Here is a 13,316-nt window from a genome sequence, read left to right as displayed (position 1 = left end):
AAACTAGAGAAAAAGGAGAGGAGAGTCGCATAAGCACACTTATAAGGTCAGTATCGTAGAAGCTGCATGATGGGAGGTAGCAACAGTTATGAGATTGGAAGGAATTTGATCACAAGTCATGGCATGGGAAAGAGGCCTAAAAGGGGGGAATACCCTGGCCTTTGGAATTATTCGCAGAACAGTTGCCTAGATGGCAAGAGGACTACTAAAGTATTCATAAGAGCTATGGGATATGAGAACGATAAGCGCATCAAGCAACATTCGAGGACGAATGTTCCAAAGAGGGGAATGATGTTACACCCCATATTTTTGTACATGAAAATATGCCATGAATAAGTTAATGAGAACCTGGAAGTGAGATGTCACGTCCCGCAGTATTACATTACAATGATGTCACATTTCACAATATTAAGTTACAACGATGTTGCACCCTGAAGTATTGTACGTTAAAGATTTCGTTTTCAGTTAACCGACATAGAATCGGGAATGAGATCATTTTAACGTTAACGTACTTATACTATTTATAACAAGCGATAAATAAGTGTTATGAAGGATAAAGGGGTACACGGATTAACGAAAACAAGTTTTGTTAGAAGTGGTCAATTTGGAATAAAATATGGGTCGAGCGATAATACCCGATAATTATGAACTAGTACCATGCAAGGTACCATATGACCACGGTAGTATAATATATAAGGTATATATGAAGTATTTTAAAAATAAATAGAATTTTAAGTAATTTATGATAATTTTTAAATTATGCGGGTAATAAATTAATTACCGGGTAATGAAACATTACCCGGTTAACTAATAAGTGGATAAAAATTTATAATTAGTTCCAAGCCAATACAAAAACAACAAAATGACTCATGACCCAAATTGAAATGTGGCAACAAATTTGTACACATGATCCCATGCACCAAAGATTATAATTCCTAAATTCTTTGATGGCCACTAATTTTATTAGTGACTTTGTGATAGGTAAAGTAGGAATCAATTTTAATAATTTAGAAATTCTAGTATTGTACTTCTGAAATAGATAATCTCCAATCAAGGATTGTTTCTAAAGCACTGTTGTAAATATAGGGATCCGTCTTCTTCAAAAAAATAATAATTTTTGTCTATGGCTTAATGATCTCTCACTTCACGTATTGGGTCAATGGAGAAACTTTTGTGGGTTCAAGTCTTAGATCTCAGCAACAACCAACTTCAGTCACTTGAAGATGCAACTAGCTCTTTAATATGCTAATACAAGAACATGGAAATGGTTAGAACGATTAGATATCTCTTTCATGGATTAAAATAACACACGATGGAGCATTTAATTTCCTAGCATCTTAAGTTAACGTGTGATTTTGCGATACTAAGGGAATACGGTGCAATTTTTCCAAGAATATCATACGGATATTCCACACTCCAGGTATGTTAAGGCTAAGCTCTTCTTTCATTTGGCATGATCTCGTTATTACATTCATATCCCAGAATTTACGTATATTTTGCTAGTCTCGCAAATTGCATATATTTTTCTAGTGTTGTAAGTTACAATATTCTTCTTATCGGGATTTCATATTCAGTTGAGTATTTTCTTCTTCCAGTCAAGAGAGCAGAGAAGTTACATATGTACAGTATTAAAAGTATTTTCATTACCATTGAGCTATAATCGATGGGCAGGCCCCTATTGGGCAACATCTGATCAGAGGGTAAGTTATATACCGAGTCCACTGTGGCCGAGCGCGTATGAGCGAGCCCAGTTTGTCGAGATACAGAGCCTAGTATGGCCGAGCGCTTATGAGCGATCCTACTATGGCAGAGCAGTTATATATATACCAAGCCTACTGTGGCCGAGCGCTTATGAGAGAGCCTAGTTGGTCGAGATACAGAGCCTAGTATGGCCGAGCGCTTATGAGCGAGCCTACTACGGCAGAGCAGATATATATGTATACCGAGCCTTATAAGGCCGGACAACTATTTTAATTACTATATTGAGAGAATTGAGTCAGTATCAGCAGGTAAGCATATCTTCAGATTACCTTTGACTTCCAGCTACTTGTAGTTATTATATTATCAGTTCAGTTTCAGCTTTCAGTATATTGCCTTACATACTCAGTACATTATTTCGTACTGACGTCCCTTTTCTGGGGGCGCTGCATTTCATGAGTGCAGGTCAGACAGACAGATGAATAAGCCTCTTCAATAAGTGTTTCCCGAGCTCAGCTTAATCGGTAAGCTCCATGCCTTTCGGAGTTTTTGGGTCTAGAGCCTTATGTATATCTTGTATATATACGTATATATGCCATGAGTAGGTCAGATAGCTGTTCCGATCACAGTATATCCATTAGTAGAGGCTTGTAGACATATCTTGTCAGTTAGTGCAGTATGTTGGGCTTTCAGGCCTTGTATGTATATTTGGTTGGTTTGTCAGTTGTAATAAATATGACGTCCTTGTTGGCCATGCTTTATATTTATATTTAGTCAGCATTCGTTGTCATCTTGCAATGTGGCCCATGGCCAAAAGTATGACATCATATGTTCAGAGTTCCTTAGTTGCAAGTTGGTACACAAGGATAGGTAAGGCACCGGGTTCCGGTCTCGCTCCCCCAAGTTCGGGGCATGACAATCTTTAACGCCATGGACAATCCTAGAAATAAAAGATGGATGTATTGTGATAGAGTTAGGAAAGAATATTTAGATGGAGTAGATGATTTTTTAAATCATGCCTTTTCTGATAAACAAGAAGGAGAAAAAATTGTATGTCCTTGTACGGAGTGTGTGCTCGTCCATCAAGTAAATCGGGCTATAGCATATGATCATCTTGTTATTAATGGTATTATACCATCATATGATACTTGGTTTTGTCATGGGGAGTCTTTAAATGGATCAAACAATGCTCGAGCAAATAACTGTAGCCAGTCAACTCAAAGGAGTAATGATATGAGAGGAATGATACATGATGCATTTGGAGGTATTACACAATTCATGGATACTGACGTTAGTGAAACATGTGGCATAGAGCAAAACTTACAAGAGAGTACGACTCATCCATCTGGAAATCACCCCCATCAAGAGGTGGATAAGTTTGAACAGCTCATGAATGAGACAAATGAAGAATTATATCCTTGATGTAAGAAGTTTAGCAAACTGTCCTTTTTGCTGCATATGTATCGCACAAAATGCATGTTCAAGTGGTCAAATGAATCTTTTAATGCTCTGCTTGGAATTTTGAAAGATGCATTGCCTGAAGGAGAAAACTTACCTCATTCTTTCTATGAGACCAAAAAGATAGTTGAAGTCTTGGGCTTAAAGTATGAAACACTTCATGCTTGTCCCAACGATTGCATGATTTTTAGGAAAGAGTTCGCTAATAAGAATGTCAATGAATGCAAAATTTGTGGGGCTTCTAGATGGAATAATAATGCTAGAAAAATTCCAGCCAAGGTCCTAAGGTATTTTCCTTTAAAACCAAGACTTCAGAGATTGTTTATGTCTTCAGAAACATCTAAAACAATGTGATGGGATCATGAAGAGCGCAACAAAGATGGAGTTCTACGGCATCCTGCAGATTCTGAAGCCTGGAAAACTTTTTGATAGTAAATATCCCAAATTTGCTGGAGATCCACGCAATGTGCACCTAGGATTAGCTTCTGATGGGTTTAATCCATTTGGCACAATGTGAACTGTTCACAGTACATGGCTAGTGATTTTAATGCCATATAATCGTCCACCATGGATGTGCATGAAACAAGAGTTCTTCATACTGTCGTTACTTATTCCTGGACCAAAAGCACCTGGCAATAATATTGATATCTTTTTGCAACCTTTAATAGAAGAGTTGAATGAATTATAGGATGTTAGGGTAGAAACATACTATGCATCTACTAAGGATATATTTCTAATGCGAGCAGCTCTCATGTGGACTATAAATGATTTTCCAGCATATGGTACTCTCTCTGGACGGTGCACTTACGGTCGGTTTGCATGCCCTTCTTGTAACATAAACACTCAATCTAGAAGGCTCAGACATGGTAGAAAGTTTTGTTACATGGGGCATCGACGCTTCTTGAAGTCGGGACACAAATATCGGAATGATGCAAAATCGTTTGACGGGACTAAAGAATCAAGGCCTGCACCATGTCCAGTATCTGGGTTACTAGTGCTGAATCAAGTTAAAGATATAAAATTTACTCTCTGCCAGTCAAGCGAAGAGGTAAGTGGGGTCATGAAAAACACATGGAAAAAAGGAGTATTTTTTCGATCTTCCTTATTAGAAGTCAAACTTGGTGCGCCATAATCTTGATGTGATGCACATAGAAAAGAATGTGAGTGATAACTTAATTTATACATTATTGGATCTTGGTAAAAAGTCTAAAGACAACTTAGAAGCTCGATTGGACTTGAAGGAGATGAAAATAAGGCCAAGTTTATGGCCTCAATATCGAGCTAGTAGGAGAGCATATCTTCTAGCTACGTTTTTCACAATGTCTCCGAATGAAAAGGAGTTATTTTATGAAGTTCTACAAAATGCCAAGTTTCCAGATGGCTATGCGTCTAATATCTCACGTTGCTTTCTCAAACGAAATATATCTGGGCTAAACACTCATGATTGTCATGTTATAATGCAAGAACTTCTTCCTCTTGCCTTGCGGAGATCAGTAGATAAAAGAGTTAGTTCCATTTTAATTGAACTATGCACATTCTTTCGTGTTCTGTGTAGCAAAGAACTAAAACTAGAAGAGTTAAAGTTACTTGAAGAAAATATTCCAGAAACATTGTCTACTATGGAGAAACGTTTCCTCCTAGGATTCTTTACTGTTATAATATACTTGGTTATTCACTTGGCAACCGAGGCTAAACATGCGGGGCCGGTACATTATTGCTGGATGTACCCAATTGAGAGGTATCAAGAATATTACTGAATCTTTATCATATATCTTTAGTTGTTAAATATTATGACATCAAACTAATACCATTATTTTATTTCATAGGTTCTTGGGTACTTTAAAATCATATGTTCGTAATCGTGCATGTCCAGAAGGTTCAATAGCAGAAGCATACACAGCAAATGAGTGTATGGTATTTTGTTCACGATATTTGGAGGGTGGAGATTCAAGGTCTTATTGTTCAAAAAAATGCGGTGATGGGATTGATCATGAGAATAGTAAAGAAGAATGTCTTTTTCCAATTGTTGGGGAGCCGTACGGTGGAGTAGATGTATTTGAGTTGGATGAGAAAACATGGCTGCAAGCATATCGGCATTTTCAATTGTGAGTCATAAGTGGTTGAGAATTATAAAAAGTAAGTGTTATATTTATTATTTAATATATTTATATTACTTATTTAATTAAAAAATTGATATGTGCGAGTTACATGAATAGGGAACATATTGCTGAAATCAAGAGATCACATCGTAAGCGTCGTGTGACACAACATCAACTTGACTGTGTGCATTTCGATACATTTCATAAGTGGTTCAAGGAGCAAGTAAGTAGTAGGACTAAGTCATTGGTTATGTTAAATTATTGTCCTTGTACAGATATCCACATTTATAGTTGTATCTTCTATTTGGTTAGGTAAAGGAGTTGGAAGCCACATCTAAGATCTTAAAAGATGTTAAAGTCCTTGCACAAGGGCCGAGTTACATTGCAAAAAGATTCACTGCATTCGATGTAAATAACGGGTATCGACTTTGAACGAAACAAAGTGAAGAATTCAAAGTGACGCAAAATAGTGGTGTTATGGTCGTTTCAAAGACTAAAAGTTATGCAAGTACACGTGACAATGCTCCAAAGTCTGCAAATATCACATATTATGGCAGATTGAATGATATTGTGGAGTTAAACTACTATGAAAAATTTAAGGTTGTCTTATTTAAGTGTGATTGGGTTGATGTAACTAAAGGTAGAGGAGTTAAGGAAGATGACTTGGGTTTCATACATGTGAATTTCTCACACCTAACAGACTCTGGCATTTGAGAACGTCATGAGCCCTTTATTTTTGCAGAACAAGCTCAACAAGTAATATTTGTACAAGATGCTCAAGATCATGAATGGTTTGTCCCTAGGTTAAATAAACCTCGAGATATTTTTAATATGGGAGAGGAAAATAGTTTGCAGTTTGAGTCATCAATACAGAATGATGCCACTGACTTGGCTCTCTTAGAAAATGCTCATGTTCTCGAAGATGAGTATAATGATTGGGTAAGAAGTGGTGTCGGTGGGATTGTTATTGATACAAACGCACATTCTCAAGCTTCTCTAAATGATGGTGAAGCTAATGTTGAGGGAGGAAATGACATTGAAAATGAATGTGATTCTACATAAGATAGTTGGAACTTATAGAATATTTTTCTTTCAAGTGTTATTTAAGAACTTCTAAGGTTTAGTTATTTTTTTACTTCAGAAATTCAAATATTGGATTTTTGAGTGAATTCGTTGTGCTTTTTTTTACCTTATATTGCTTATTGTATCCATTAAATTGTGATATGCTAAGGTAGTATTGTCACGGGATAATGTTTTCGTAGTTAATCAATAACTCTTATATCTAAAACAATATTTATTACAATGTTGTGTTTGTATGCATGAATCGCTAATTTTTTTCACATCTTGAGATAAGGATGATGTTTCCTCTTGCTTTGTATATGACTTGCTGATCTGTTGGATTTAATCTGGTACTAGTATAACTTAATACAACTAGATAATTTCTTTATTTTAGAGAAGGAACTATGCAAACTAGAGGTCGCAAGCGACTGATAATTGAACAAGATGATGATGAAGATGTGCGACCTTATATTGAGCAGTTGATGGATGGTCAAAACCACTCTGCAGCCCAGCCTTATATTGAGCAGTTAATGGATAGTTGAAACTTCTTTGAATATCAAGCACATGATGAGCAATCTAATGAGTTGAATAGTTCTGCTGGTGGCACTGAGGTAAATATTTCTGAACTAAAGGTGAAATATTTATGTTCACTCTCCATGTTTCTAAAACACTACTTATCTTGAATTGGTTTTATACAGTAGGAAAATGGACTACTGCACCTGACCACTATTTTTAGATTGAAGTAGGAGCAACTATTAAACACAAAAGATTGTTGTTAACTTTTTCCTCTGTTTCAGTAGGCAATGGGACTAATGATTATTTCGGAGGACTTATAAGCTTCACTGTATGTATTGGAACACTATTTATCATTTGGTGTACTAAATATACTTTTTACCTGTGAAGCTAACTGAAATATAAAAGCATCAGGTTTTGAAAAATATAAAAGCATGTTAGCGTCGGGTTAAAAGCATCATATATTATCTAGGTAGCGTGATATGATTGCATCATATAGATGTTTCAATCTCCTTGATGGGTAAATCCAAGATATTTTGAGCACTTACGTCCCTTTATATCAGAAAAGCTAACTGAAAGCTTTTCTGCCTTCGGTTGACTTGGCAAAGATATTAGTCTGTCAGCTTCTTCTTCTCCCTTGTAATTGGTGGCGTTCACAATACATACTGTTGATGCAAAATCAAAAGAAACACCACCATTTCAACTAAAGCTAATTTTCCTTTAGCCATATTATAGTGATTGGCCCTTAAGGAAACATAGAAAGAAGAAGAATAAAAAGCTTGAGAACTGGAGAAGAGGGAAGTATATCAGGAAACATTTAAAAATGGACCTTAAAGCAAGTGTTCATGTTCCAGTGCATGAACTGTGAGTGTGACTAACTCCTAACTCTCTTTATTACTAATCTATAAGGAAATCTGTACCTATATTATGTAGCCCCTTGCTTTCTACCGTACTTTTGCATTCCTTGATGCAACACCACTGGACTTTTGAAGTTTCACCACATCCACATTAGGCCAATTCTTCAATACATCTTTAGCATGCTACAAAGTTTTTCCTGCCCAGAGTACGACCATATAATAGAAATAAGATCAACTCTTACACGGTAGAAAACGGCTCTACAAATGAGTAATTTCTGGAAACTAGTTCTCAAGCTTAATTAATGTCTAACAAGAATAGTTTGGCAACACCAAAATTTCAACTTTTGATACTTTCACTCTCTATTTCCTTTTGATATCTGTATTATTTGGTCCATTTTCAAATGTTTCGTGATATACTTCCCTTTTCAAATTTGACATTAACGATAACTATATATAAATTGCAATTACTTAAGTTGGGACTAGTTAGTAAATTTTGTTGTCCGAAGATGCTTCCTATTTTCCTCTTGTTGTTCTGTTTCGACGTTTGCAGCAAAATCTATCATAACAGTATTTGGCCAAGTTAACTTAGTAAATTAACATAAGTGGTGTGGGTTCCACATGTACTACTACATCTTGTAGTTTGTTTGTAACAAAAATATGAGAAGAAAAGGGAGTAAATCCTCTTTCAAGACATATTGATCTAGCCACTTCCTCAAACCCTTGCACGTTCATTAGTTCTGTTGATTCTCTGTTACAAATCTATTCTTCTCTGTCCATCAGTGTAACCATAGCAAGCGATTCCCATCCATCCTTACAATCATATTTTCACCAGACTTTCTTGTGTACCTGCTTTATTAGAAAATAGTGTATTTTGCACTTCACTAGCGACATCGTACCCTAGATTAAGCTCAGCATTGGCCTGATCAGATGGACTATTTGGATAGTTCTCAGCTTGTTCAAGCATTGTCTTATCACCTGTAGCAGCTACACTATCCAAAACATCAACACATTCAAGTTCTTGCCTCTCATTGGGTCCCTAGCCAATACCAGCACCCAAACATTTGCCAAAAAATGTCAGACAAATGCAGTGTGGAATTACCAGGCTTGTGCATCAAAGTTCAGTGGGTATACAGAAATACCCAAAGCAATGCTTACACGAAAGGGCGCAGAACCTATTTTCTAAGAGTAGTGAGAGTGTGTGATAGAGTTTTTTAAGAAATTTAGTTGGGAGGAGAAAACAGTTTTAAAAATGATTCATATAGAATCAGTTCTTGAAAGGAAAACAATAGAAGAGTGTGACAGTTTTTGTAAGAAGATGAGTAAGACAATCTCAGAACAAAAATATCATACATAGTTCAGGGAAACAAACACAAACAGGGGATAGGAGACATGGGGACAAGTAGTTCACATGTAAGAGCACAATTGCACATACATAGACATCAGAGAAAAGCATTTCAGAACTTAAACAGTCACAACATAATTCATCCCAAAATGGGTTCAGGGTTACATGCTGATAATGTACTGGGGTTAGGGGTAAGGAAGAACATGCATTAAACAAATAAGGGAAACAGTAGGCATGCTGAATTAAAGGAAAGATAGTCCCATCAATGAACTTACACAGAGGCATGCTAGTTGAAATGAGAACAGCAGAACCATAAGTAGAAGCATAAAAGAAACAAGAGGAAGTGTAATACACACAAAAACATGTTGTTTTGGAAACTGTAAATCAAATAGAAGACATACCAGTAAAAGAGCAAAAGCAGGATACAAAGACAAAGTAGTAACACTATATTGGCCTTGGCTTTCAGCCGGCTGATAATAAGCAGGAGCAGAGAACAACAATAGAGCAAAAGAGCAAGAGAGCAAGAGAGAATGCAGATTTTGAAAGTATTCAGTGGTGTGTGTAAGTCAGAAGACTGTTGTCTGTTTGCAAAAGAGAATGGGGAGTATTTATAGTACTGAATACGAGTAATCAATAAGGCAGCAGTCCCTTAATTAAGGAGCAGTCCCTTAATTAAGGAACTGGCATCAATCATAATTAAATTAGTATATGGACTTCCCTTTAATTAAGGAATCCAAATCAAACGGTAAAAATCAATCATTTAAAAGGAAAGAAATCACAAAGTAGGGTATAATCACATAAAGAAACAGAGTAACATATAGTATTCAATAAAGACTAGGTACATGACACTCTAATTAGGGAAATAGGTCAGGCAAATCAATCAACAAATTTGTGCACATATATAGGGAAAAATACCACTGTAATTCAGGAAAATAATTTTCAAAATAATGAACGAGATTGAAGACCTAGGAAATCGGTATTAATCGAGGAGAGTATCCCACAATTTAAGGAAGAAATTCAAACTATAGGGAAAATACGCAGAATCACAATTTCAAAGCAAGTATCACATTCTCAAAGAGGGCTCAGATAATCAGTATAAAATCCTTGTGTAAGAAATCAGAGAAGCTTTAAGCGAAGAACACAGAATGGTAAGGGAATGAAACACTAACAACGAGATTAAAGCAAAGAGCATGGAACTCGGAGAAGAACCCAGAAGAACACACAAACATGCAAATAATGCAAACACAATCATACAAAGTTAGGGTTTCATCAAACTTAAGTCAAACGTTTGAAAAATAGTACTGAGAATCACGAGTCAGTACTCAAAATTAGAAAATAAAGTGATTTTGAAAAGGGGTCCAGAAACCCTAGTTTCAAAAAGGGAACAAAACGTTTTAAAATTTGAACAATCGTGAAGATCGAGTAGAGAATAGTGTAAAATACCAAGGTGTGAGTTAAAAAAATCGTAAAAACTATAGAGATTTAAAAGGTTGGGTACATATTAGGGTTTCATAAGAAACCAGTAAGAAGTGAGAGAAACCTGGCTATGAAACTCAGCAATAATGGTGTTCATATCACCATCGGACAAAACCCATCGGAGGACGGCCGGAGACGAACCAGGCAAAGCTTTCAGTGACCATCTCGCATGGTGGAGGATCTTGGGGTCTCAAAGATAGAGGGAATCAACTACGTAAGAAGTCACGGTGACTGATGATCGAAATAGGTGAGGTTGGAGGTAGCCGGAGAGGCGGTGGGTTCATCGGAGAATAAGAGAACTAGAAGGTTATAGAGAGAAAGGAGAGGGAGAGTCAATATATATAGAGAGAGAGAGAGAGACCATCTCGGAAATGAGGGGCTTGGGGGGGTAATTGGATTTTAATTAAGGAAATCAAATCTGGGTCGTTGATCTCATTTGATCAACGGCTCAGATTAAATCGGAGCTGGGCCGGGTTGATTAATTGAAAATATGGGTCGGTCCAATTGGGGTTAGGACTGGGTAAATTGAGGGCAAAAATTGAAATCCGAATGGGCTATAATTGCAATGAAATGAGACTAAATATTAAATAGCCAGTTTTCCCTTTTTATTTTATATAAAATAGTTAAAATAATTTTTAAAATAAATTAAAAGAACTTAACTAATTAAAAAGGTATAAGTATTAATTTAAAAATATTGAAAATAATTTAATAATTATGAAATGTTGTTAATTGTAAAATAGGCTATAATTGCAATTACATGCATTTTAGCTTTTAAATACCAAATAAATTTGTAAAAATATGCAAAATATCACCTTAATTATATTTTGGTGTAAATATGAGAAATAAATAAATTATTCACCAAAATGGTAATTTTGGGAATAATTATTGAATTTTGCACTGCTAAAATAGACAATAAATTGGTTTTGAAAGTCTTTAAAATTTGGGAAAAATACCAAAATACTTGGACATGCTTATGTATGCAAATATATGTCATTTTGAAAGTATTTTAAGTGTAAAAAATATTTAGAGAAAAATTGGGTATCAACAAGAGACTTGCTTTACCCCATTGCAAACCTGAGAAACCCTATTCAAAGCTGTAGTTTTAGAGCCTGGTGGTTTTTCAAACAATTCAGCAGGTACAGCAGTTGGTTGATCATGTACATGCATCAACTGTATCATTTGTTGCCTTAGGATCCTTCAAATCAGCAGCTTGTTCAGTAGATGATTGAGCTCAATTTCCCATTAGGAGTCGGAGCATCAAGTACCGTGATATTCTCACCTTTAGGTTTTACTAGTGTCACTAATTGGATTTTGATAATGTAGCTACACTTAATAAACCTGCCATTGGCTATAATGATAGCTTTCATGGTGTCTCTAAGCATGGTTGTTTTGGATATGATGATGGTTGGTGGGATCTATTTGATTCTTGCAGCGTGCTGAATCTTACCACTTCATGAAACAATTTACAAGCTCATAGAAAGTGTTCAAACATTAAGGTAGACAACCTGGATTGGTTTGTTGCTATAAGAAATAAAGAAGTTTGAATTGAATCAATGCTTTTGTTTGTTCGAACTGTTGATTATTATTTCATCAATTTGAAATTTATATGGTATTTATGAGTATGCTGGTTTGTCACAACCCTTGAGGTCTTAATGAAATTACAATTAATCCTGTTTTGGAGAAAATATTCCTATCTATGAATATCCCAGTTGAAGACTATTATATTTCATCTATTGACATAGTTATTTTATAATTTCAGGTCATACAGTCTGATGATCGATAATTTAGCCGGTGGAAGATTTCTAAATGATGAAGCATTGCAGAAATTATTTGAAGACTATTATTTGTTAGGATTAGTTATATAATGACAATAGCTATTTGCTTCAAACAATATAAGTTTATTTTTTAAGTTACCGTGATATTACTATTTTGGATTAGTACTTCCTTTTTTTGTTAAGATTTAATGAGATACATTATGTTTTTATGAATCAATGTTATTATGCTTTGTTATTTGGATCATTTTTTGAATGAATGTAGTATCTATTATTAATGGTGGCTAAACTATTGTCGTTATAGCTTGTGACTTAATGACAATTTAACAGAATATACTGGCTACAAAAGTAGACGCTAAAAGGGCAAATTATGATGTTTCCACAGGGGATATTGTAGCCATTATAATTGTTGTTAAAAATAATTTTTAGCGGCAATTTAATTGAATTTAGTAGCCATTAAAATGGATGCTAAAAGGGCATACTAATTCGTTTTCAGAAGGAATATTATAGCTATTCTAATTGCCACAAAACAATTACCGCTATAGCTATGGACTTATAGCGACAAATGTTTTGAATTTAGCGGCTATAAAAATAGACGTAAAAAGAGCAGTAGTAGCGTTTTTAGATTGGATTTAGCAACCATCATAATTGCTGCAAACAATTTCCGTTAAAGCAAATTATATTTAGCGGCAATAAGTCACACCTTTACCAGCTTTTGTGAGAAACGCCGCTAAAGGCTTTGCCGACCCCAATATCAGCGGCTAAACATCAATGGCCGGTAAATGGTATAGCGGAAAATGTTATTTCCGCCAAAGATCTTTTTTATTGCCGCTAAAGCCCCTTTTTGTTGTAGTGCCTTTGTTGCTTAGTATGTTAGATTTTGATGTGATATTGGGTATAAACTAGTTGTCTCCTTGTCGGTTTATTCTAGACTGTTGCGCTAAGATGGAGACGTTGTCTATGTCGGGGATGCCACGGATTGAGTGGTGAGGTTCGACAGATTATGTTCCTAGTAGGGTGATCTTTCATTTTTGGAGACCCA

At 35.6% G+C, this 13,316-nt stretch overlaps 1 protein-coding gene across 1 annotated transcript; it reads left to right on the top strand.

Moving 5' to 3' along the window:
* Positions 1 to 4,039: 4,039 nt before the first annotated feature.
* Positions 4,040 to 6,317, top strand: LOC104214093 (uncharacterized). Its single transcript, XM_009763708.2, has 7 exons — positions 4,040 to 4,204; positions 4,362 to 4,894; positions 4,983 to 5,261; positions 5,373 to 5,478; positions 5,568 to 5,674; positions 5,813 to 5,895; positions 5,998 to 6,317. The coding sequence occupies exons 1-7, from the start codon at positions 4,040 to 4,042 to the stop codon at positions 6,315 to 6,317; spliced, it is 1,593 nt and encodes a 530-aa protein (XP_009762010.2).
* Positions 6,318 to 13,316: the final 6,999 nt, after the last annotated feature.

The sequence above is a fragment of the Nicotiana sylvestris genome, chromosome 11 (assembly GCF_000393655.2).
Source record: "Nicotiana sylvestris chromosome 11, ASM39365v2, whole genome shotgun sequence".
NCBI lineage: Eukaryota > Viridiplantae > Streptophyta > Magnoliopsida > Solanales > Solanaceae > Nicotiana > Nicotiana sylvestris.
The sequence above is the reverse complement of the archived record's forward strand: the minus strand, read 5'-3'. Positions and strand labels throughout refer to the sequence as shown.